Source organism: Athene cunicularia, assembly GCF_003259725.1.
Source record: "Athene cunicularia isolate RWA chromosome 4 unlocalized genomic scaffold, athCun1 chr4_part2, whole genome shotgun sequence".
NCBI classification, from domain to species: domain Eukaryota; kingdom Metazoa; phylum Chordata; class Aves; order Strigiformes; family Strigidae; genus Athene; species Athene cunicularia.
In genome coordinates, this window is record NW_020799099.1 from 6992325 (window position 1) to 7019406 (window position 27082).

The 27082-nt window shown below is 37.6% G+C and overlaps 1 protein-coding gene across 42 annotated transcripts in view; it reads left to right on the top strand.

Annotated features, from left to right (window-relative positions):
* Positions 1-27082, top strand: part of CAMK2D (calcium/calmodulin dependent protein kinase II delta) — a 161617-nt gene that overhangs the window by 63037 nt on the left and 71498 nt on the right. For all 42 annotated transcript variants that reach the window (XM_026847789.1, XM_026847791.1, XM_026847802.1 and 39 more), the window contains exon 3: positions 2577-2636. In XM_026847789.1, coding sequence (XP_026703590.1) covers positions 2577-2636 — 60 coding nt within the window. The remainder of the gene's footprint in view (positions 1-2576; positions 2637-27082) is intronic.

The window sequence follows — 27082 nt, forward strand, 5'->3', positions numbered from 1 at the left end:
CCCCAGTTACCTTTTCCAAACCCCAGCTTCCACAGCTTATCAATAAATTAGTCTTTGATATATTCCTCTAGCCATCATTACTTTTATAAGCACTGTAGTATCCCAAAGGATTGGAATTGTTACTATTTGTCATTTTATTCATATCATTATCATACTTGGGAGGTTGTGCCTGTGATCGGGAGCTGATTGTTCAGTACACTGTGCAAGCAGGCTGCTTAAGCTGGCTATCGGGTAATGAACACTGTCGATAGCAGGACAAACAGCACTCAAGATCACAGTTCAGTCTTTAATAGCAATCACTACTGGAATAACCAGGATATATAAGTAATTCTGTGACTTGAGCCACCAACCCAGTGGGAAGATGTCTAGGTTGTGGCCATTGCTCCCATCACAGCTCATGTTTTATGCAGGGAGTGTTGATGCTTTTCACATGAAGCAATCTTCACAGCAGTGATACCTTGTCTTCCTGGACCACTGTGAATGGCCAGGATCACTGCCGCACCCACTGCTTGCATCTGCACCTACCGCTCTCACCTCGCTCATCCAGAGGGTCTCTCTGTCCTGTTTAACGAGCTATGTGCAAAGCACCTCCACAGCGGGCAGGCTGAAGCCAGAGAGATCTTCAGGAAAGTTGCAGTTCTGTGAGATGGAGTTTTTTGTCAGCAGCAGAGGCCACTGGCCACCCTTGCTGTCACACTGTGCTACCCTGTCTCCCTTGTGCTGGCACAGCCATCTGTGTAGAATTTAGTTTTCCTGCTTTCAGGGTGACTCTGCTGATCTATGTTTAGATTAAATTCTCTAAAAGGAGTAGCACCCATTGCTTGATTGGAACAAGTGGAGCTGGAAGTGCACTTTCCACAGAGCCTGGTAACTACCTGCTTGGTTAAATGTGGCTGCATATCTTCCTGTTGCCCCTTGGATGATTTAGAAAGAAGCTTCTGCATTGTGGTGTGCTTGAATGGGGAGCACTAGAAGAGAAAGGTGAAAACTGTGCTGAGGCCATTTGTGGAGTTGAGCACCAGCCAAAAGGAGGATGTCAGGATCACGCTACTGTAATTCAGGCACTGAAGGGGACAGGTTTTATAGTGTGTTTTTTCTTGAACCCTATTCTGACTCTTGGCCAAGAGACTCTAATGTCAAACTGGTATTAGAGGAACGATGATTTAGTGACTTGGAAAGATAACCTAATTACACTGATGATATTATGAGAAAGAACAGATACCATAATAGATCTGTGAGAGTTACATTACAAAAACAGATAACTTCTTCATTCTCGCTGTAGTATTTTGATGCCTAATACTCTTTTGTAGATTAAACTTTTTGTATTCTCTAAATGCTGATGATTCAAAACTGACTGTGCAGACTACTGTTTTTATGGGGTGGAAGGACAGTTAAGAATTTCCCCTTTCAGTTGTTAGGAGTGATCTCAAAAATAATGTGGATAATTAGGATTGCAGAGATAGCACAACCTGAATTACTTGTGTGACATTTGAAGTTTGAGTTCCTATGAAGGATTGGTGGTTATGATATCCTTGGATGTCAAATTGGAGCTAGTTAAAATAATAGCAAAAGAGCCTCATCTGCAAGAACATTTTACAGTTTCCTTCTAATTTTGAAAAATTATTTTTAGCAAATATTGTAAAATTGAAGCTGTGGTGCTTTTCTGCTTCTTGACAAAAGCTCAGTATTCCTAGCAGCCATGGAAATTATGCTGCAGAAAGTGAGGATAAATGCACTAGAAGTCTACTGGAATTACAGGATCACAGTAGACAGTAGCTGGCTATTTTTATTATCTCCAAGCCCAAGTTACCTGTATGTGTTTTATACTGCCTGACATATATGTTTTAACATACATGAATACCTTCAGGTATTTCCAGTATGAATAATTTATGCACACACACACCCCCCAACACTCTCATGTTGCTCTACCCAAAGGTTAAAAATCAAATGGCTGGGAGAGGAGGAGCTAACAGATGGTATACCTGGACCTTATGTGTTCAGGGTATTTTCAGGTTAATGAATAATCAGCCTGAGAAAGAGGTTAGCCCTGCTGGGAAAGTAATAACTGCCGGTCATTAGTTACTGGAAGTTCCTGTAGCATTGTGTTGTGGTGGGAGCATGTGGTGGCAGGAATGCTGGCACTCTGTTGGGGTGGCTACCATGTGTCAAATGGTGTACCTGGTGCACTAGGTATCATTAAAGCATTTAACAGGGAGGATTTAAGGCAACACTAGAGGTTCAGATTGTTCTTATTTTGATTAATATTGTAACAGAGTTTATTGCTTGGTAATTACAGATCATGGCATGACTATTCCGTGTTCTCCCTAATAAATCGGCAGCTTGATTTTTCCAATGGAACTGCCTGTAATAGTCCATCAGAGAAGTGGTTGGATGCAGTAACCTAATTCAATATTATAAACAGATTGAATGTGAAACATTAATGGATCTAAATAAAGGCAGTATTATTTAAAAGTCCCATCAGATGATGTTTGTTTTTTTTTCTTCTGTAAATTGAATACACTGAACAATGTTAATCTTCATACTAAAAGCAACTCTCTTTCTTTCCTTTGTTGCAGATCATCAGAAACTGGAAAGAGAAGCTAGAATTTGTCGCCTCTTGAAGCATCCCAATATTGGTAGGAACTAATTAATTAATTGCTTTATACAGTAGATATGAATTTAGAAAATTGAAGGGAAATACAAATTAAGAAATTCAAATAGCAGGTCAGAGAAGTCAAGTGGAAATATCTTCAGGCAAGACTATTTCTTTATAATCTGGTGCTCCTTTCTAATTCTACTATGGGAAGTAACATCCCAGCAGATCACCTAAAGCAACATGTATTCTTTTCATCTTCTTCGAGTATTGCTCTGCCATCAATAAGCTATCTATGCCAGGTGTTTGGGGGTTTTTTTGAGCAGTGTGTAGGTGGAGTTATTTCCAGTACTGCTCATGACTTTAAGACCTGCAGGATTTCATTTAACAGCATATGTTGCAAAATTAGACAGACCTATGTTGATAGAGTTAGTGTACTGGTGTTGATAGAGTTAGTGTTTTTACTTAGATGCTTATTTTGTCCTGGTTTATTTTGTGTTTGAGGTTTTGTTCTTCTGTAGAAAAGATAGGTAGATACAGAAAGCTCTGCTGCTTTTATTTCCATATTTGTATGTTTTCTACTCAAGCATTCGCGGAAAGCAAAAAAGGATATTTGATGGGGTGGGGTGTTTCTGTGTCCTTGCTTTAGAACAGATAAGGACCTTTATCTATAAGGAGTTGTATCTCATTTTTTCAGACACTGTATTGTACACCAAGGGTATCACTCACAAGAATATTTGCTGTACCTGAGACCTGTGGAAGGGTGGGATTTTCATGTCCCTCTTATGCCTCTGTCCCCATGTTTGTTCTTAAAAGTTGTGATCAGAAAAACTAGGAATCTCACTGAATGTTTTAAATAAACACGTAAGCTTGGTACTCCAAAAGCATTTGGCAGTCTGCTTGCTCTTCCTTCCAGTTAGTTTTTCTCCTGTTCATTTTTAACTAACAATTACTGGTCTCCATGACTTTTTTAGACTAATTGTTTCATGTCTGGGAAAGAATCAGCTCCTTCCTTTTAGTAATAATCAGAAATTGAAAACAAATGCACTACAGTTCAAAATTAAATGTTGAATCTCTGAAAAAGATCTCTTATGCAGTCTCAAAAGCATAGAGATTTCACGTGCAAATTTGGTTAAAGAGTAATGTTATCTGTGCTATTTTATCCCAGCCAAAATTTTTGCATTTAAAGTGATGCAAGACAAGGGAATGTACAATTTGTTGTGGGGAGGAGGTGCAGCTCTTCTGCACTTATGGAAAACAGTGGTTACACATACAGTGCTAGTCTGACTCTAGAGTCATTTACCTGTGCCTTGCTGTAACTAGAGAATATCTGTGAGTTTGAACAAGCCAGGGAAGGTGAATGAAAAACAGTAATAAACTGATGAAGTGGAAGAGCTGAAGTGCCCAGAACTCAGTTGGAACAAGTGTCTAAATTGATTTCATGCAATTGCAGGTCTTCACTTCATTGAGTAGCTTGGACCAATATTAGGATGTAGTCCACATCCTCTGTGGCAGGCCAGCTATTCCACATACAGTGTATTTGTGAACATATGACTTGTTAAGCAAACAGGCGTTGACGACTTTGGTGACAGGCAGGTAGGGTTCTGTAAGTCAGCACAAATTCCATGCGCTGCTACCTGCACCAGGGTGCACAGTTCAGTTAAAGGATTATAGACAAATTCTTCTACTCCTGTTTCAAAAAAGATGCCATGTTCTAGATCTATCCGAGAGGAGATTTTCATGACTTGAAATTAACATGCCAGGGTTTGGCAGCAGTCCTTATGTTCTGTCGCTGTTCAGTTTCTACTGTCAGCTGTTCTGCCAGCCCTGCCTATGTATCTGCCTCAAAAAAAGCTCTTCCAATTAATGTGGTTACAACAGTTCCTTGTTTGCATAATTGCTGGAGCGAAGGCCACTTTGTATCTGGTTTCTCTCTTGGAGGACTATCATAAATGTGGTCTGAAAATGAGAAACCATTCTTGTAAAGTTAGAAAGGTAACTCTTTTCAAAAGTCATAATTCTAGGCCTTTGAGGTGCTATCACATAAGCTGTTGGACTGAAGAGGTTCATGTTTCCGTGCTGAGCTGGCTGTCCAGTCTACGTCTTGGCCACGTACATACCCTCTCCTTTGCCCTGTGGCTGCCCACAGAAGCTGCTGATCTGCAACTCAGCCTTGGCAGTGGTTTGCTCCCACCCATTCTGCAGTCATGCCCTCAGCCAGCTAAATGTTAACCCTACAATCATTCTAGGTACATACTGCCTGTACCCAATTGAATCTCTTATTCTTGGGTCACTGTCACATTCCTTTTCTAAAAAATTCATCTCAAGTGGGTAATAATACTACATCAGACTAGAAAGCACTAATAGCGAAAAAGGAAATATACCACGGTAAGGTATCTCAGCTGTAACAGTGGAGATTGTATGTATTTTATATGTCTCAAAATGATAAAGGTTAACCCTTTGTTTGCCTTTGCGCTATGTGTATGACAAAGCGTATGCGTGTTTAAAAATATTAGCAAGTCCATGAATATAAAATTATCTTCATCTATATCTTCTGAACTTACTGCCATGGATAAATTTCTAATAGCACAGAAAATAATATATTTTTTGAAAAGGAACTTGTCGTATAATTTAAGATATGTATAATTTAAGATAATTACAAAAAAAAAATAAATTTTGTAATCTCTCTAGGAAAGCAGAGATCTGGTTTGATTGGACAGTTTCTCAAAGGTGATCTCAGTGGTTTTCTTTATTTTCCTCCAGTGTAGTATCTTTTAGTTACTTGACTTTTTGAACTACGCATTCATTGCAGGGCAGCAGATTTCTGAAGTTAGAAATCAATAATCCTTTCATTTTTCTTTCAGCCCTATTCTTATTTATTCTTCCTAGTTAGCTTGATTAAATATCCCTTCTAAAAGTGACTTAGTAAAGGTGTAAGTTTCAGGTTATATTTATTTGTAAAATAATACCTATATAATAGGACTCATTTTTAGAGCATTATATGGTCTCTTTGGTTAATTATCTTTCAAGTCTTAAGACTGTACCAGATACTTTAGGGTGAAAACCCCTTTTTAGGTACCTTTTTCATACTTCCAGTCAGTGTAAAGCAGCACACCTGTGATGAATCACATTTTTAGATTTCAGCCTGTGAGTAAACACAGTGTAGTTTTCATATGGGCAAGATTTTTTTTTCTTGAGATAAATGGAGTTTAAAAAAAAAATAATCTAAACCACTAGAAATATTTTCCAATTATCTTTCAGAGAAAATAGAGAATTATCAAAAACTTTTACAGATCACTGGTTTTGTATTTCCAAGGTAGGTGTCCAATTAGTACCTAACTAGAAAAATATTTAGTATTTAGTTATTTCATCAGGATAAGAAAGAACTCAGGACTAAACTTCTTATCAATTGACATTTACTATTTCTAGCTTCCCAGCAATACCACTTTTATATCCATCTCAAATCTGATTTGGTGGTGGTTTTATTTAATGGGTGCCATTATGCAGTTAGTAAATCTTAGGATGACATTTTACAAAGACTTTCAATTTTAGTCTGTATTCATATGAACTAAACTTCAGAAGTTCCCCTGGTATTGGCAGAGGAGTCTTAAAATTGGATGTGTCTTAATTATTTTTTTTAATGTATAATTTGAACAAAAGATTTGGAAAAGCACAGCATATGGGGATAAAATAAAAAACTAAATCAGAATGCGTTCTTTCAAAAGGATAAAATTCTGAAATTTAGAAATTAAGGAGACACACATAAAAATATTTTCATTTCAGTTCTTGGTTTGAATCTCTGAATAGTCACTGTAAAATGTTAAACACAAAAAACCTGAGAGGAAACAAACATGTTTTCTACTGCCTTTTTGGAAGTATTTATGACATGAGATTATTATCTCAGGATTCAACATATCCACCAAGTGTTCACAAATAAAGTATGTATTGAGGGAGCTTAATTCTTGTTAGGCATTTCTACTGAAAGAATGATTTTGAACTAGAGTATGATAGCAAGTTCTGAATTCATGTATGAAAATTTAAATCACTGATGGTTATTCTCACTAGAAAAATGTCATGAAGGGAAGCTACCTAAATCAAAATCCATCTATCTGATGCTTCAAAATCCTTACAAATTGAAGAAATCCATGCTAATAATTCTGATACACAGATGTTGTGTTGCTTGGCATGGATACATATATTTACACATAGCTAACCCTATAGGAGCATATGGTCATTTGAAAAAATTTTTTTAGGTGGAGAAATTTTATTTTTTTTCAGAAACAGATCATGCTAAGTACACTTGATATCCTTTTAATGAAGTAATGAATCTACTAGCATCAACTGCCTTCTGTGAGGCATTTTTTCTACAACTGTATTATGTGCTAATTCCTTTATTATGGAGAATCAGCATATTCTTTATTATAGGGATATTAGGAAAACAGGTAGTAACAATAAAAATGTAATGCGGTAGTTCTCATATGATGGGATTATCTGTGGCAGAGTTCTAAAGAAGTCTCATGCAATATTTTTATCAACAGATGTAACGAAAAAAATTGAAATGGTATCAGTTTGATATGGTGGGACTAAGGAGCCTTGCAGCCAATAGATGTGGCTCACGTATCTAAGAACAAAGACTGTATGTCAGTCTTAAGAGAAACGCCTGAATCTTGGAAAAGAGTGACTTTGAAAAGCCTGTGATGACATGAAAGAACTAATTGAACAAAAATCTCATTGGGATGCTGTAACACCCAGGGGAAATACCATTCTCAGATGCATGGAATTAACAATTAGAAAGAGGAAAAGAGTATTTATTTTGTATCTGCCAATAAAAGTCATTTCTAGAGTACTGTGCTGAGCTTTAACATCCACATGTCAATAAGTATGATCTAGGTAAAGGGGGTGATTTGAAGAGGTCTACCAAGATAACCAGAAAATGTTATTTATCAAGAAAAAGGCAAAAATAAACATGACTATAGTGATGAAGTTAAACACAGGAGTTAGTTTTTTGGCAATGAAGGTATGAGAATAGCTTAGGGGTGTGATGTTTTCTGACATGAAGTGTGGATTCTTTTAAGCTTTATACTAAGAACAGTGTATTACTATAATATTATAAGATTTATGTACTCCTGGTATTCAGAACTATGTACAGGCCATTGGGAAATGAATATTGTTGAAGAAAGACTGAAAGGTAATGATTCTGTTTCTGTAGTGCTTAGAAAGCTGGACAGTCTTTAATGGTTATGTTTATATCCAACACAGAAGTGTCATGGAAATCTTCATTGAAAAAGAAACTTTCACTTCATGTACAAGTATAGCTCCAGGATAACTCTGAAGTTGAGTATCTCTGTCCAGACACTGCTTTGCATATAACTAATACAGTTTTTCAGCATATCTTTATTTTACTCATTTTTTTATTTGAAGGGACCCATGATCTCTTCTACTCTATCCATCTATGTAGTCATGATGCCTAATGAATGGTGTAGGAAAAATGCCTAAAAGGAAAGTGCATTAGAAATAGTATTGCCTGTTCTTTTTCAAATCTCCATTTCCCACTTAAGTAATGGATATATGAAGGTTTGTTTAAAGAATACAGGATTTCTTCATCCTTTTCACCTACTAGTACTCCTTAGCAGTACTCACTGCTTATATTGTGATTTCTGTTTCTTCTCAGGTCAGTTCTTTGCATCAAAGTAATTGTAGTAGAAATGGAGCCCAGCTGAATTTTGCGTGAGAAATAAAATGATGCAAAATCCATGAGCTGAACTGTCAGGCCTTGAGAGAAAACTTCATGGGGGCTTTCTTCCTGATTAGTCTTTGTCAATACTGGTATTTTCTCCTTTGCCAGCATTTCTTGAGTAATCTGGCCTGATGCTTCTCTTATATTGCGGTAGGGAATTTCTAGGCTAACATAGCTCAAGTTTCTTTAGTAACAGAGCTCCAACAGTTTGTGCTGGGCTGCAGTAGTTTGTACCTTAGTCTGACCTTCAGCATTGCTGTATTTCTCAGGTGCTTACCATGATGAGATGACTGTAACAACATCAATGTGGATAGGTTTTCTTTTTTATTTATTACAGCTTGCTAACATAAGAGAATTTAAAATGAAAGATGTAAATGTGGGTTAAGCCTTACTGTTTGGAGAACCTAGTGCTTTTTCTCTGTAAGATTACATATCAAGTTATATTAAAAGCTTGCTTCCTTTACTGAGCAAATAGCCATGAAGGATTTGTCATCTTGTGTAACTATGACTTTTACAGTTACATGTACTAACACTTCCAATTTTTTAATTTAGAAATTTGGAAAGAAAATTTGTAAGGAAAATAATTATCTCTTCACCAAGAAATCCACTGTTATTGTCCCATTTTCTGGTCTTTATCTTCTTTTGGCAGTCCTCTTTTACCTTTAGGTAAAGTTGAATTTTAGCACACAGATTTCTAGTGTAACAGTCCACATATTTTTATGGTGTAACACTGTTGCACCATCTTATTATTACTTCTGATGTTGATTTTGAGCCTGCTTTGGTAATTTTGATTTTTGAGGTCCCAGCAGATGATAAAAACTGCATTAGCCTGAATATGCAAATCCTGGCCCACTCTGGAGAACTGCTGATTCAAACCTGGTAAAAATGTGGGATTTTTTTTCCAGGTTGAGTTTCCTCTTGCAGGGTTTGTGCTGAGTTTGGGTAGTATTTTTCAAAATCAGAGTTACACTGTCTCTCTCTGTAGCTACTGGAAAGGCTTCTGCTGTCTTTAGATTCCCACTTGTCAAAAGCTGTGTACAGCAAAATGATATGTGTAGTATAGTAGAACCATGTAAATAACCAGAGTCTCCTCGTTTTCACATGACAGTGCGAACATGTCTGGCTTCATGACAGCACGTTGTTCGCTGCCTGCTGCTGCTTCCTCTCTTTGCTTTATAGATAGTGTATAAAATACAGCAAGCAGACAGGCTCTCTTAGCCAACTATATCAGGCTCAAATCTGACTGATGAATCTTCATCCCTTCCTGAAAGGCCAGGGCAGATTTTACTGGCATGTGGCAGCCTTCAGGTGATAAATGAAGTCCTTTTGGCAACGGGACAGGTTGTCCCTGGATGGCTTTGTAAGTCAGGATATTTAGAGGTAAGTAGGACTGCCAAGCAGAAACGGTGCCGTGTCAGCTCTAATAGGCCTGAGCCAGTTGTGCAGATCTGCTTGTGTAGCCTCAGTCTACATAAGCAACTCATTACCAACTAGCATGAGTTGCAGTGCTCTAGAGACTAGAAAAGTCTTTCTTCTAAGAACTGTAGCTGGACCAGCATATGGGAATATGGAGCAGCATCTTTCTGAGGAAGGATGGCTTTGCAGCAGGTCAGGAGGCAGGCTAGATGCAGGACAGTCTGGGACACCAGGGAAAAGGACAAATGACTAAACTGATTTCATAAATGTGTTGGTGTATATTTGCAGTCTGCTCTGGTTTCCATACTTTGAACTGGGACCTTCTCATAAATTGCTGAGGAAATTGATAGCACCCAAACTTGGCACTGCAGCTTACGTATTCAGGAGCATATGCTTTTGCCTGAAGGAAAAGCAGAAAAACTTGCATTTGGGGGTTTTCTCATCTCTCCCCACAGTAACACAAAATGTGAGCACGGAAGTTGTTAATTCCTTCACGTGGGGGGAAAAATAAGAAACTTCATATTGTCTTGTCCTTTTTGGACAGAGGCTAATTAAAGCTATGTGGGTTTTCTGTGAGCTTTATGCAGGACAGTGTGTCCTTTATGTTTTATATTCACCAAGACTGTGCATGGGACCACATAAATTCACAAGAATCTGAAGAGAAACACTATTAATATGCAGCAAATGTGGATTTAGTAAATCCTTTCTGAATTTGATTTGACTTACTGTGGCAAAGTTGAGAGTAGCTCAGCTGGCATTAGTTAAGTTACAGTATAAACCAAATACAGAATAAAAATCAGGCCTGTTCAGGTTTGGTGGATGTAGTTCTTTAGCACAATATTTTTCCTGAGCTTAATTTCAGTTTTCACTCTTTACATCCAAAATATATTAATAACTTAAAAGGTAATAACACAGTTCTTTCCCGATGCACTGAAAATCAAACAAATCCTCAACTGTATAAATTTATGCTCAATAAACATGGTCCTCAGGAACCTATTAACTATATCTATGCATATAAATATCTATATAGTTTTATATAGACATAGATATGCTTTTGGTTACCTCACAAAGAAACTGGAAATCGGTGGGACTGATCCATGTAGAGGATCTCACTTCCTGTAATTATTTTTATTGTTTAGATGAGCTGATCATTTCAACAATTTTTAAATCTCATCCATTCTGTTGAATTAATTAAATTTGCAATTTTAATGATGAATAAGGTGAACCATGGTCCTTGAGAGAATTAAAATAAACCATCAAGAAACTAAATAAACCAGTGATATAACATGATTTCATACTTAATGTAAAAGCCAATTTAATGAGTATTATAAAATAACAGATTCAGTGTTTAAACTCAGCTGTGGCTACAGCCTGTAGGTGAATAGTGAAGGGGAACAACAGAATACAGAAGCTGGTTTTATAGTAACTATTTGTGAAATAAAATGTACTGACTGAAATAATTTGTGAAATTAAAGGTACAAGACTGAACCAGGCAAGATCATGCAAGGAAGGTATCATGTATTCTGTTGAACTTGGCTTTTTTGCAGTCATTCTCAGCAGTGTTTTTTATTAATCTGCATTTGATTTCTTTTGATTGTTGAAGATGTGAATGTATGGTTGATGTTTAAGTTGAAGAAATGGAAAGTTTTAAATTCCAGTGTTGTAAAAATTTGATGGGGAAGGATTTTCTGTAGAGCCCTTAAAAGTAAGTGAAATATCAAAAAAACCCACCATAGTTAAAGACTGTAAGTTGTTTAGTGCTAATCAATGTGTCAGTAATTTCAACATGTAACACATTAAGCACCAGATACTGTGGTCTGAGTGAGAAAACAAAGAAGTGTTAAGGCAGCTTTACTAGGTGTTAAAGCTTTTGTCTCTGTTTTGGTTGCAGCATAATCCTTTTATTCTGGTAAAAGTGTCATTGAATCTTCTGGGTTACCGTGGAGCATAAAAATGTCTTTTACTATAGACAATGACACTACTCTTTGCCACAGTAAGTTAATTCTCTTTCCTTTTAATGGAGGACAAGATTATTATAGCTCAAGTGAAGCATTGCTGGTTGTAATATCCTTGATAACTGTAGCAACATCCACAATATACCAAGGAAATGAGGTTTCACTAAGATTTGCCAGAAATTTTGTCACTTTTTGCCTCAGAAAGTATATGCATAATTTGCCCTAAAATAGGTAATGATAAAATATAAATCAAGTGTGAACCAGACCTTGAAGGATTTTCCTTGACTCCTTATAGCTGGTTTTGTACGTTTTCTTAAATGCATGAAAATTCTTTTCATAGTGTGTCCAGATGCTTCTAAACACTTTTTCTATCCATAAAGTCAGTTACGCTTGTGTAGCCAGTTATTGTAAATGTAAAATAGAGTAATCCACAGAAACGGGAAGTGGAATTTAAACAGCTCTCTTGAGGAACATGCTGCAGGGGGCAAGTACTAGAATGGCTGCTACACTTCCCATTCGCATTTTGATCTGTTGTTCGGTTTTACTTTCTGTATATGCTTTCTGGAAGGAATAGTTTTATAATTGCATTGCAGACTTCAAGAACAATATAAATAAGATAGATTAAAATGAATTGCTCTCTTTTTACACACACAAGATGAATCTTTGAGAACTTTTTTGTTTGTTTGAAAGCTTTGTTTATTATGAATCTGTAACCACGTGTTATGCATACGGATAGACATCATGACTCCCAGCTAAACCACAAATATGTAATTTTCCTCTGGACCCTTTCCTCCAAAAACATCGATCTCTACTACTTAAGCTAAAGTAAACTTTTTATTTCAGTAAAGCTAGCACAGACATTTTTAGAGCATTTTTAGGAGATATTGTAAGTTCTGTTCCCTTTGCTTTGTGCAGATGACATTGTTGACGATTTAATATGTGAATTTTGCACTGGTTCTTGAATCAACACTCAAATGTTGAGAAAAAGTATTGTGAACCTCTTCCCTGAGTTCAGAGAAAAAAACCCAAAACAAACCCAAACTGAAAAAACTGTTACAGTATATTTATAGTGTGGATAGGTGTCACTGTTTGGATGGCATTAGTGCAACTCCTGTATGGGTGGTAAAATTGTTGTTGGGTAGTTTACATTATACACCCAGCTCCAGCCTTGACATTTGTGGCTCTGGGCTGAACCCATTCTGTGGGACACTTTTGTATCGGCCTTTTCCCATTCCCAAGAGAAAACAGAGAATTATCATCCAGACAGCATTTGTTTCCCAGGCAGCCTGAATCTGCCCATTTGGAGTGTTTGGCATCTTAACCCATGAAAGGTTGGCTGTTACCCTTCCCCACAGAGAGGAATTTATCTGTGCCTGCTTCTGGAAAGGGTGTCTCCAAGGAGAAGGTGTTTGGCATTTTGTACCATCTCAGAGCTGAATCCCACCCTTACCCCTCCTCTCTGCTATCTCAACTTCAGTTCCTTGTGATGTACAGAAAAGGATAAATTCAGAGATGGGGGCAGAAAGAGGGAAAGGAGGAAGTGTGGCGTGACCAGTGGTGAAGAGGAAGCACTTCAGTGAGGGAATGAGGGAAGGCTGGGGATCTAATCTGGGAGCAGCAAAAGGAAGGTCTCCTGTCTTTGGACGATGAATCATGTTTTGACTTAAGTGACCATTAAATCAGGAGTGGCTCTTTGGGAGCTTGCTGTGGAGCTTAGGAATGTCTTTTCTCTTTTTCCAAAGATGAAACAAACCCAGGAAGCTCATTAGGAGAGGCAATCCTCAGAACAACTTCATCTGCCCAGACATCTTGCTTTACTTACATACCCTGCCTCCTGAAAAAAAAAGCATTGTGCAGGTTGGAAGGGAGCTCTGGAGGTTATCCAGTCCCAACCCCCAGCTCAAGCCATGTCCAGTAAAATTAGGTTACTGAGGGCCTGTCCTGCTGAGTTTGGATAATGTCCAGGAAGGAGGTTTGCACAGCCACTCTGGGCCCCACTCCAGTGTTTGACCACCTTCCTGTCAGCATAAATAAATAAATAAAAGTGTCTTTATGCCTAGCTGGGATTTTCCGTACTCCAGCATGTGTCTGTTGCCTCTTGTCTTGCTGTTTGCACCCTGGAGAAGACTGTCTCTTCCATCTTGACAGTCTCCCTGCTGGTAGCTAATGGCAGGAGTGAGATGCATTCCAGCCTTCCTGTCTCATGGCTGACCCAGCCCCTCCTCACGTGTCACCTCATGTAGTCCCCTAAGCATGGTGGTGGCTGGCTATGGGAGAGGGCCCGGGAGAAACGATAGCTAGCAACAAATTAAGCTATCCTAATAAGTACTTAGACTGGGCCAAAATAAAAAGTTAATGTCAGAGGTTACTTCAGAGGCACAAGATATGATGTAAGTCAGGGTATGGTCCGTTTTCATGCTCATAATTTTAGATCTGAGCATTGCATTAGTCTGCTCTTAAGATGCTTTCCTGGGCAAGATGCTGCAGAAGAAAATAGTTTAGGGCAAGGAGCAAGACATTCACAATATTTCATTCTTTAAAATATTTCCTGCTGATCAGCAAACAGGGTACTGGAAGGAAAAGTGCATTGAATAAAGCTGTATCCCTGTTAGAATGTTTATTCTTTTCTTAAGAGTACATCTGCTTTCCTGTTTAAATATTGTGACATAAATTATTAATGAAAGTGTAATTTGACTAAGAACTGTAAACAGGGCCTGACTTTTTGGAATGCAATTTTAATTGCTTGTAAGGTGTGCATTTGGAAGTATGTTTTGGAGGCTGAACTTGTCTATGGCATGTCACATGCAGAAATCCCTTTTCCTCTTGCTTTTTGCATGTCATATGCATCTTTGCATCTCTACCAACGGAATGCTCATTGGATATTATATATTCAGAAAAGTGCATGGAAAATCTGGTTACTTACTAAAAATGCAAATTTCACATATAAGATAATGAAAAAAGCACAGTGAAACTGTGTAGTGCTGTGAGACCAGGAGGCTGGCTGAGCATCAGTCCATGGCTCTTCTCTATTTAGCAACGTAGACCTAGGGTGTGTCTATCTAGGTGTCTGTCTATGCGAATGCACCTAATGAGTAGTGACAGTACAAATTATCCCTGTATCATGTTCTGGAGAAGTCACGAGAGAGGACAAACCACAGTACAGTTTTTTTCTTGCTCAGATTGTGGTAACTGTGGTGATTTCAGTGATGACTGCAACTGCCTGCTAGAGCCATGTTGGCCAGGACATCTCACAAAAATCACCAAAACCTTCTAGATTTTGAAAGAGCTTCTTTTCTACGTCTGTGTCTTCTGAAGATGATTCTCTTGTAAATTATTTACCACAGCAAAATTGTTTTTGCTGTTAAATATATTTTTAAATAGCCGCAGGTCTGGCCACATCAGGACTCAGGACTGCTTAGCCTAGCATGTCCATAGCTCTGGTGGGGTGTTACCCTTTACTGTCCCTCTGCATGGCAGTGGTGTGCCAATGGCCAGTGCCAGTCTGACTAATCTTCCCCTTGTGCTTGAGAGTAAGGGGACAGAATCGATCAGTTCCAGTTGACAGCTGTCCCCCTAACCATCTTGTAGTGTTTCAGGTGTCCTTTAGGATTTTCCTCACTCATTCAAATGTTTGTCTTTAAAATGTCACAGATTCACTTTTCATCATGATGGGAGGCTGTTGTGTTGCTCTGTTCTTGGCAGTATCTGTCAAAGCCATGGCATGCCAAAAGATGCTAGCTGGGCTGACTGGTCTCTTGGCTTCTCACATGCTGCAACCTAGCGTAGAAGAAATGCTTTTACACCACAAATACCACTAAGCTCCATCATTGGTGATGGATAAATACCTTGTAATTGCTCAGTTCAGTCTGGATTTTTTGCAGATTTCTGCACTGAAGATTTACTCGCACAAAACTGCTGATCCAGGACCCTTCTCCAGTTGATAGGGATTTAATGATACCTCTCTCCTCCCAGTCACCTTCCAAATTTGGAAGTTCTTTTTTTAGTGGCTTCACTAGAGTGTTAGTATTCTCGTGGACCGCCCATGGGTATGTGCTTCTAATTTTAGCTTGTCCTCTAGATGTCCTGTCTCCTTTAAATACATCCAACTTCTCATTACAGCCACACTACACTGGGCCAAACATGGCACTCTGCTCCTCATATATGCATACTGAAGATGTTCTGATATTTTATTGTAATCAAATCCAGAGCTTCTGCTCGTGTGCTGCACAGAGTGGACAGCACTCATGTATCAGCAATTGTATCATTCAAGTAGTGCTTTTAATTAATTTATTTGCTGTGCATTTATTTACCAGGTGACTTTGAGGGTTATTTAATTGTATTCCATCAATTTATACTTGGTCTAGTATTGATGGTGTTATTGCTAGGATTATGTTGAATTTGACTGTGCAGTCTTGCTGGGAAATAATTGGTTGATGATCTAAAGGCATAACTGCAGCTGGATGCCTTGCAGCTATCTTCTGTAGGATATATATTTTGAGAGTTACTTGATGTGCTAAATAAGAGGAATATTTAGAAAGATGCTTCAACTGCAACTAGTAGTCTGGTTTTGTAAATCCAGACTAGCTTCCAGCTCTCTGTTACAGCTTCTCTTCCATCCAAGTTTATGTGGGTTTTCACTGAGCTAATTACAGTCTTACAAATGGCCCCATGGGACAGGACAAACTCTCTAATTTCCATGTATTGTGAGACTGTGATTAAAAGACAATGGCAGTTTCTCATCATAAGCCTCAAGTTTGTCATCTATTAAGTTAATATGCATTCCCTGCTTTTTGTAAAACAAACCCTTTCAATCATTTGGGATCATCATTCACTTATAAACTTGCATGTTAGGAAAATGATAGTAATTTATAGTTGTCTTCAGTTGTGGTAGCGTGACTTACTGTGATAGTTAATTGATAGAGGGGGAAGCCACATTCTCTCAGAAAATAATACAGATGGTTTTGAGCCCAGCCCAGTGGATAGAGATGGAGCAGGATTATTATGGAAACAGCCTGTCTTGGTATAGTATTTTGAATCTCTCAGTCTTACACTATGTTAAGTTACTGAGAGTTTCTACTGTTTATATGTTGTCGATTAATTGTAGAAGCGTTTGGTTAGCTAGGTTATGGCAACTGTATTTATGCTGTATGCATATCAGCAGCCTCATACAGATAGCTAGAAATAAAAGTCAATTATGTAACCTTTTTTCCTTGAGACTTTTCAGTCTGCTTTTTCAGATTTGTAGTGAGTGTAAGAAACATACTACTTTGCATCTTCACTGTAACCTGTAGCATAGTATAAAGGTGCCTAGGCTTGCTTTTTGGTTTTGCTGTTGTGGAACAGCAGGTTAAATAAATCATGCTGATACAAATAAACTAAAAGAGGTGCACACACCCACTTGTTTAAAGTCAGTTTCGATAGCTCTACACCATGTTCCCATTTGCAGTAAAGACATGACCTAGAAAACATGTTGTAACTATAACAATTACAAATTAAAATATTTACTTGTAATTGTTGTGTGCTAAATCATGCCCTGCTAAGGGAAAGGGAAGTAGCAGCAGAAATCCTTCTGCAAAGTCAATAATCTTTGAAAACATCTTGAACTAGTCAGTGTTAGCTAAAAGCCTCCATTACTGGGCTGCTGGCTCTGCGGGAAGCTCTAGCCTGGCCGCTTGTTCGGAGGAGGTAAGGTCTTCCACCTACCATAGCCTATTGCCATTTTGTGTACTAACACAGCACAATGCTCAGTTAAAACAGGATAAATTAATAGTATAGTTTTATTACAATATTTAAAAAAGAACCATCAACCTATTTGCTCCCTGACTGCACATGTTCAGGGAGCTTTCACTGCTTAGTAACCAATATATTGTCATGAGAAACTAATCGGGTCCTAATAAAACCTATGCAATTGCTCTTTCCACAATAGTTGCGGCTTCCTCAGGAAACTGATGGACAAAAAAAATTGAGTCCCTACATTTCCCCTGTTGCTACCATAAAGAAGTTCTTGCATAAGGAATGGGTAATCTCTAGTCTGAGGGGACATCTGACTTTTATGTACCACAAACTGCAATAGTATGCATTGCTGCAGTGGGGTGCATGGAGCTGATCTCTGGATTGTTCTTATTGCTCACATTCAGGAGATTCAGGACTGATGTTTGTAAAAGAGGACACCAAGGACAGAGATGTGCCTATAATTATGTTTTAAGTCAGTTGCATCCATTTTAGGTCTTTTTCCTTAAAGCTGGTAACACAGAATTTGAGGACCTGATATTGTGAAACTGACTTTAGCCTTATTTTCATGCACAGATATTAAAAAAGCTATCAAAAACATGGAGAGGATAAATTTACAGTGGTATTGTGTAACGTAAGAAAGTAATAGCTTCACTCTTCAAAATAGAGAATGTGCAATGATAATAAGGAAAACAATGGTTCCTTTTGCCTTGGTCACTTGGAAGATGTTATTTTAATTCACATTTTTTTGAATGAAAAGGTCATTTTAATAGAAATGTTTAGACAGGCTTTATCATCTCCAAAGAAATAGCCATATATAACTATATGATGAAGCAGTCCACAGAACTGAAAGATTTAGCCAAGCAGGTGTAAGTGGCAAGAAAATGTATGTAGAAAGACATACAAACATTTGCAAAGCCAGAAAAGGTAGAATGTTCTATCTGTATTTGATCCTTTGCTCATGTGAGACATGTAGGAATGGCTGCACTGGACTGGATTAAAAGCCAGTCTGTCTGATGTCTGACAGTAGTTGTAGAGGCCTGGGAAAGACTGTGAAGATGCATGTAGTGGTATTTCCCCTGAATGCTTCCTTGGTCTCAGTAATGGCAGATTAACAGCTTCCTAAGGAAATGAAAGCTTGTATGTATTTTAGGAGCAGTGTGGGTCTCTTCCATGAAGTTGATTTTATTGTTCTAGAAATAACTTTTTTGCTGGAGCAGGTCCATGACCTGCAAATGCTGCCATCTCTTCAGAATATAGCATTTTCTAATCTCTGAGGACTACTGTGCGTTAGAATAATATACAGCGTAATCCAGAAATAATTTAGAGATAATGTTGACTTGGTATCTTAGCTTTTTTATTTATTTATGGCTTTAATTTGGGAAAATACTCATATCACCGTTTTAACACCATATTCTGATATTCAGTATTGCAATCAAAAGTTCCTAGAGTCTGTCTTAATGCCTGGAGTAGAGGATAAGTGATTTATTTTGGTCTTGATAGCAAACTAAATACATAGTCATTAAATTCCAGATGCCCTCAGAAGGTGGTACCTATTGTGATTAAGTGAATCGGTGTGCACTGTTGGTGGTCATACTGCCATTTCACATGGATGTCAGATGACAGGTCCTGCAAGGTTTTCCTTTCTCCCTCCATTTATAATGCTCAGGTCAAAGCACGCAGTCCATGCCTGGAGATGGGTCCCTTACAAACCATTTGCTCCAACATTTCCTTGATGCTGGAAAGGGATGCTTCATGCTGGGCTCAGGGACCAGCTTCTTGGCTGAGGGAAATGAATCTCAGGGTCCAGCTTCCCTGGATCAGCAGTCTACAGAGAGGTTTCTTCCCCTGGTTCAACTCCACGATTGGTAGTGGGATGTCACTGGAAGTTGAATGAGGCAATTCCAGCATGCTTGTGTTTTCTATCCCCTAGCACAGTAATATTTTAGCAGTAAAATTTGTTTTGGTTTTCTCTCCAAAACCATGTTCTTTTTTGGGAAGTATTGTAGGAAATGGAAAGGTTCCAAAGTTTAGCCTCATGGAAATATGTTTCCTGTTCTTTGTTGTAGCTGGAAATGAAATCTGCCAGGATTCCCTGATCATGAGTGTCAGGGATTTGTTTCCATAGGCATAATAAGTCTTCCTTATTTACTTTAAAAAGCCAATTTGTGGAGCAGGTTTTTTATGTCTAGGATGAATCATGTGATATACACGTATCTGTGTACTTGATTATCACATTAAAAGCTACCGTGGAAGATTATTTAATAGGCTTATGATCTACGGGTCGTTGTGACCTATTTTATTCAGAAATCAGAGGAGAGACCACTTTATTAAGGTAGTGGGTCAGACTACAATTGTATTTAGGTTCTGAGTTATTTTAGGGGGTTTTCAAAGATGTGAAGATCACGGTTGTCATCTCCTTTGGCTCACTGCAGAGCTACAGCCTTGTGGAACTGTGTAAAGGGGGCAGGGGTGATAGAGGGATGTTGCCAGTTGTCCAAAGGCTCTGTTAGCTGTGGAACCCACTGGAATATTCGAATATAAAAGTACAACAGGAAAAATGAGTTTGCATGAAAAATTTCTTTTTTTTTTTTTTTTCTCCCAACAGATTCAATCCATATGGAAAGGACTTGTGCAAATGTTTACATGTGTTTGTTTGTATGAGCATGTTTGTTACAGTTTTTTGTTCTGCTCAGATTCTTAAAGTGGTTAAGTGCCTTGGTATAATGAAGTGAAATACTTTTTGTGGCCATTATCACATCTGGAGGAAATGAAATCCTTAATAATTAAGGTTTGCCTTACATTAAATAGCAAAAGATCAGCTTGCTCTTTGTGACATTACATGATCATTTATTAAATTCCTCACAAATGTAGTTCGTTTACAAACATCTTTTGTCCCAAAGTTTATTGTTCATATTCTACTAAAATGATTGGGACAGTCTTCTAAGGGTGTTCAAGAAAATGTTTCTTTTTTTTTTTTTCTCCATAATATGTCTACTTTACACAGAAAATGCCTGTTTTGTTAAAAATCTGAAACTACTTTCTTCAACAAAATCAATGTTTGTATCTTAAATCAGTATTGTCTTTTGGTTTTGGACTTTTTTTCATTTTTATAGACTGAAAATTAATTTTTAGTGTTATTAGTAGAATGGAAAATTCTATGCATCTTGACAGGGAGAAGTAGGCAGAAATGTCAAGTTTTCAGTCAGCCTTAGGAGAGAGAGGGGCATATAATGTTTATTGTAGCTTCACTAATTAAGGTAAATTTGCATGCAGTTTCTAACAGCAAGATGGCAATTTACAGTGCATTTAATATATACATCAGATTATAGATCTGGTTCTTCATCCCTGCTGCATTTCCATAGTGTTTCAAAGTAGATGTAGTATAATGATCTGAAAGATAATCACTGGAAGAATAGCTTCATGCTGCAGTTATCTCCAGCTGCCAGAATGACCCATTTTAAAACTTTTAAGGTCCTTGTTCTCCTAAAGCATTGAGAGACCAGAAAACAATGACTGTATATCTAAATACTAAATTTTCAGTATTCCCCTTGGTCAAATCAATAGTTCAGATTAATTACAAATATTCTTTGTTAGGATAGTTGCATAGGAGTGGTCAGTGAATTCTAGTTGCATAGAAGAATTGGATTATTGCTTAGTTATTAAAAAAAATAAATATATGACATAAATAGCAGTAAAGATCATGTTTTACATTTTCTTGCTTCTATAAGCTATCACAGTTCTAATGAACTTTCACATGAAGAATTTTACTAAATTACCTTGAATACACTCATCCCCTTTTGCTTTTACTTGATGGTCTTTACTCTGATAAACTAATGAATAAACTTTTAAGGTTGGGGGAAAAAAAAAAAAAAGCTAAAAATGAAGTTTTAGGAAATCTAGCTATAGTAATTGCTGCTACTGACTGAAAGAATTTGGCCTAAAGATGCCTTAAATACAGTGCTAATTGCTTTGAAAACATTGTCTAAAGCTGCTTGGTGCATGCTTTACTCCTTTATGAGAGGTTCTAGTGGAGTAGGTGACATTTCTGTTACACTTCTCCAGTCATGCCACAGGATTACAATTTTCTGCTTTCCCTTTTGTTTAAAATATTTAAAGTAGAGTGACTTTGCTTTCATAAGATGATGCCTTTAAATACCTTGGGGGCTCATCCTCATGAAAGGGGAGCGGTCATTTTATGAATTGTTTATATTTCTGTGTTTAATGTGTTTTAAGAGAGGAAAGTCAAGAAGGGAGGCTGTGTCCTGCCCAGTGATTACAACACCCAATATCCCATTTTGTAGACACGGAGGTCCTACATATTATTTATATAGATGTTTACTATGTTGGCCAGTACTGTAAATATGAAAAGGGACAGCCTAATTTTGACCATTAGACAATTCTATCTGGGGTTTTATTTTCTTGTGATGCATCTAGAGTCTAGCTGAAAGCTTTCTTCTACCACATTAACATTTGGCAAAATTATCTATCAAAAAGATACAGAACTATATCTTTAGTGGATTCTTTTGCTTGTCTAATTAGGACGCTAGATTTTGTGCGTTTTCATTTGGTTTTTCATTTGATCTTTTCCATCACTTCAGTTTCTTGAATTGCGGAAATTCTGTACATCACTTCATAATGAATGTTGGCAGTCGATGAGCTGCCCAACCATTGCAGTAATTTCGTCATCACTGGTCTATAAAAAATACTTTCTTTAACATGAGAACTAGGCCTTTCTTTTAGAATTAAACAAATTACATTCCCTCTATTAAACTATGCTGTGTCATTTTCCAAATCTGTTAATTTTAATTAATATAACATCTCTATGTTACAGCTTGTCATTTTAGTATTTATCACACCATGAAATTCTTGTGTAGATTGTCATTATTCCTCTTCTTACATGTTCTGATGAATCCTAAAATGGTTAAAAAAATGTTAGTGCTTAAAGCATCAACACTGGCAGCCGAGACATCAGTTTGCTCTTAGCAAAAATTTGTGTCAGACTTTCAATCCATGCAGCTACTCTCATAAGGCTTAATCTGATCACATTTGTAAGGCTTTTTGTTGTGTTGTAAAAATCTTGTTAAATTTCAAAATTAGGGCTTTAACTGCAAAGAGGAATTACTAGAAATTCTGTATTTCAGGTTGAGCTAAGTGACATGGTTATATATTAAATGAAGATGTAAAGATACAGGTGTATATTTTAGTATTCTCTTTTTTAAACAACTATATACAATTTTCCTATTTTCATATATGAATAGTTAAAGGTGTGTAACTCCAGCTGTTCCTTTTAACTTAAAGAATATAGGATATGATTCCACAGCACTCTTCTGTGCATGTGTGCACACATAAATGCACACACACCTGTGCTATGGTGCACTGAAAAGCAACAAAAATCTGTTCATTAGAGTGTCAGTTATTACAACTCCCTGGAGACTACTAATACAGAACAATATGTTTTCAAATGCCTGTTTACTTTTTTTTTTTTTAATTGATTTTATTTGGGATGTTTTGGTTTTAGTAGCTAGGTTTCTGATGATTAGGCTGAATCGGTTTCTGTCTTTCAAGTTTCGTTTGTTAGCACTTAGTGCCTGAAGCATGCACAGAAGCTAGACCTGAGGGACTGTCTGTGCTTACACATCACTGGTTAAGACTTGAGAAGCTGCTTGGGGTTTTCTAGGGTGTTTAGTAGCAAAATGAGCTACTTCTGATCACAGAATATACTTTTTCAAAAGCATTCTTTATTTTTCCACTCTCCCTAACATTTCCCACAGCATGTATTGATGACCTGCTTAAACTGTCAGTCTTCATCCAGCAGGAGAGAAGCCAAGAGTCTCATAGTGACAAAAGAGTTGGTAATTTGAGGCCATCTGCTTTGACATCAGTACCTGGATTTACTTAGTCTCACTTCAATAAGTATTTTTAGTATATCTGGTATTTTGTTCATACTAGTTAACACTGTTACAGTGCCTTGGGGACAAATTCAGTCTTTCCAAATATTAGATTTCCTAATTAATTTTCCTGTCATTTTTCATTATACCAGTACAGATGCAGGGTTTTTTTCTCAGGTGGTCGACCCTAAATAACCATGAATTTGCACTGTAATAAAAAGTTATCTTCTGAATGAATTTGGAAGCTATACGTTTTTGATTCACTGTTGCTGAATATAGACCTGTTAATAGCTTACACAGCACTGCTGACTTGCATACAGTCACTTAATGATAATAAGTATTACAGTATACTGCTTGTGTATTTAACAGCATGGGGGAGGATTATTTTCTTAGATACACAAAGCATTACTCTGTGTTCAGTGTCTTTCAGAAATCAGCTGCCCTTGAGCATTGCTACTGTACTAATCTTACCAGACTAGTCTCTAAATATTTTAGATTGTTAGGTAATGGCTCTTATTAATATTTGCAAAGTTCTTTTTACTGTGACTGAGCAGCTTTATTATAGAGGATCCCAGGCTTTCATGGTCTCAGAAGAATAGTATTGTATATGAGGATGTATAAGTATAAGGAGCAATCTCAGCTTTAGCAGTGCTGCCTAAATCTCTGACTCTGAGGTTCTGAAATGTGAAAAGGACACTTCCCTGCACCCTGAGGAGCATTGCTTATCACCCGTGGCAAGCGCCAAGTGCTGTTCTGTGACTTGGGCCTCCCTCGTCTTGTGGCTCAGCAGGTGATGAAGGACCTCCACTCCACACAGCTGGCAACTCTGTTTCACCTCATATAGGGGGTATGTCTGCATAATCTCTTCGGTGGTCATGTATCAGCTTTCGGCTGCCTGACTTAGATACTGGACATTGGTCCAGCTAATGGCATCAGAGACTCAGTGCCAAGTACCTGAGTATTAATCCAGCTTTCTTACTAGGTTTGACTGAAATTTCTGATTGGTTGTTTTCAAGGAAGTGTCAAAGCTGCACAAAATAGGACCTGTAGCCACAGCAGTAACTACAGCATAGATTTAAGCAGGGTTGTTTTGTATTAATGTCTGGAGGCTGTAGTCGTGACTCTCTTATGCACCACTGATTTAAGGAGTTTAGTTGCTCAGCAGAGATTATTTATACCATCCATCAAAAGAGAGGAAGTAGTGACAGTGATGGAAAAATGTGGAGCATTGAGGTATAGAGAATGAGATTGCAATGAAGATGGGCCTTTTTAAAGGAAGCAGATGTCTGATCAGTGCAAACAGCAGCACTCCTGAGAAGTGGATCTTTGCATCCACAGCTCTGATTTCATATGCTGTTTTATGTTTATCTTGTTTAGCTGGGGATCCCAAGCATGTTTAGCCTGGGATCTAGGGTAAAAGCTACAGGATGAATTTTAACTTTGGTCTCAGTTCTTGGTGGCATCCATGTTAGTTCCTGGTGAAGTTCTATCATTAGCTTTATTTTCTTTCGCTCATCACCTTGGTTTGTTCAGTAGAACAGGAAAGATGACAAAGGGTGACTCTGCAGGAGGATCCGAGTCCTAACAGTCCTAAGCCACCACAGATCTTCCACTTCTCAGCTAAGCAGTTTTGCTGAGCATGAGGCATTCTTTGTCAGAGACAAGAGAGCAGAAAAGTGTTCAGTAATAGACAAGTGTTCTGTAAAAGAAAATTGAGTGGTTCAGATACAGTATCACCCTTTCAGTGACTGAGGTTTTTTCAGTTTTTGTTTTACCTCTTTATTTTAAATGCAACAGCTTATCCCATACCTAGTGTTAGCAGATACCAATTCACAGAAAACCCAAGATTAAATTAAGTCATCCCATTAAGTTCCTTCCATTAAGTAAGTTCATTTTTTAAAGTGAGTTTTTTTATAGTAAGAGTGATCTGCGTAAGATCTTCATAAATACTTTAATACACTTTTAGAAGCAAACATGGATGGAAAGCACATCTGTCCCTTTTTCACTCTTCTTGCAGGAATGCAGAGACTTGAAATTGCATATTTCAGCAAATATGACATACACTTTTGTGACTTTCAAACCCATTTTAAACCTGTACTACTGATGAATGAATGACCTGTTATCTTCCTAACAGTGCACTAATTTGAGACATCTCGCTTCACAGATTTAAGGGATTAATGCTTCTGGGAGTCCATAGATCTTAATCTTGAGCACCAAAGGGAAAATTAGTGTCTTTAACTACCTTATCCCTTTCCACACTCTATTAATAATTACAATGAAGGGGATTGCATGGAAAGAGTCTTCCCTAATGAGCAGCGCTCCTGCAGTTTGACATCTTCATGCACATTTGTGCAGCTGCTGTACTGACCATGGACTGTAACTTTTGTTTGAAGCTCAGTCTTCTCAAATATTATGTCTTTGTAATATCTACTAATTCAGATACCAAATTTATCAAAATTATCACCTCATGAGTTTCACAAAAATAAATATTTGAGAGAATAATTTTAGATATTATTAGATATCTTTATCCTGAAGAATTTTTATCTGACTTCATCTACTGCTTGACTTGTCTTCTTACCTGGAAGAATTTGATTTTCATTGAAAGTGTGGAATACTATTATTTTGGGGTTTTTTCTTTAAAGGCAGAAATTCAGAAAGGAGATAGTAAGATTACTTGGCCATTGTATCAAGCCGTTTTCTGTAGAATAGTCACAAAATACTATAGTTCAGCACAAACAGTCAAATAAAGGAGATCATTTTACTTTTCATCTGACTGGAGCTTGCCCACACTAATGGCTAAATACAAAGCTAATAAAGATAATAGGAGTTCTCCCTTAAATTATTATCATGATTATTGCACAGTGGTGATTGGAAAGTATTTCAGATGAAAGTCAGTGCTGAAGCCAAGGGGAGATTCCTGATCTTCTGTGGGCTTATAGTGTTTTTCCAAAAGAAAGAGCTGTGTGCTCCCTGGATTCCTATTAGTCATTTCAAGTGAAGAGCAATAACTTTGTTGTCAAAGGTTGTTAAACGGCTTCTCTGTCACCCACTGGAGGAGAATGACCATAGTGCTATAGCAGGCAGGAAAGAATATAGTTAGTCATGTCCTTTCTGCCATACAATGTTTTTTTTCTGCCATATAATGTGTTTGTTCATGACAACATGCATGAAGCAACTCCAATTAATAATGATTAGGTCTAACTCTAATCTTTTCAAAAAAGATAAATGGAACTTTTTCTACTGATGAATGCCTTTTGTATCTCTGGAGAAACAGGAATTGCAGTGTGGGTTACTGATGGGAGTTCTTATGTTGGATGAATAATCTTTGTAATTGCTGCCTTTTGGTTTGTCGTGCCTGAATCCTGCCTGATACATGTGTGTAAAGAACTATATATGCTGGAAATGAATACATTAATACTTTTTGTAGTGAATCATCTCTTAAACTTTGTGAATAGCTTCTCAAATTGTCATCACGACATGCCTTGTCTTTCCCAGTGAAAAGCTAAGTTGCAGGTCGAATGCAGTAGCAAAGTCTGAGCCATGCTGGACTTGCTTCTGTGCTGTCATGCACGCTTTACGCTGGATTGTCCAGCTGTCTTGTCTTCACCACAGATTGTTCTCCTTTGGCCATGCTTATTTGGGATTTTCACCTAGCAGATTTACTGGCATAAAACTGTATCTGAACAGACCGAAGAAGCCAACATAAGCTCTTGCCAAAAGGCAGTTTTGATCTTCCCTGGATGCCTCAGCCTGTTTTCAT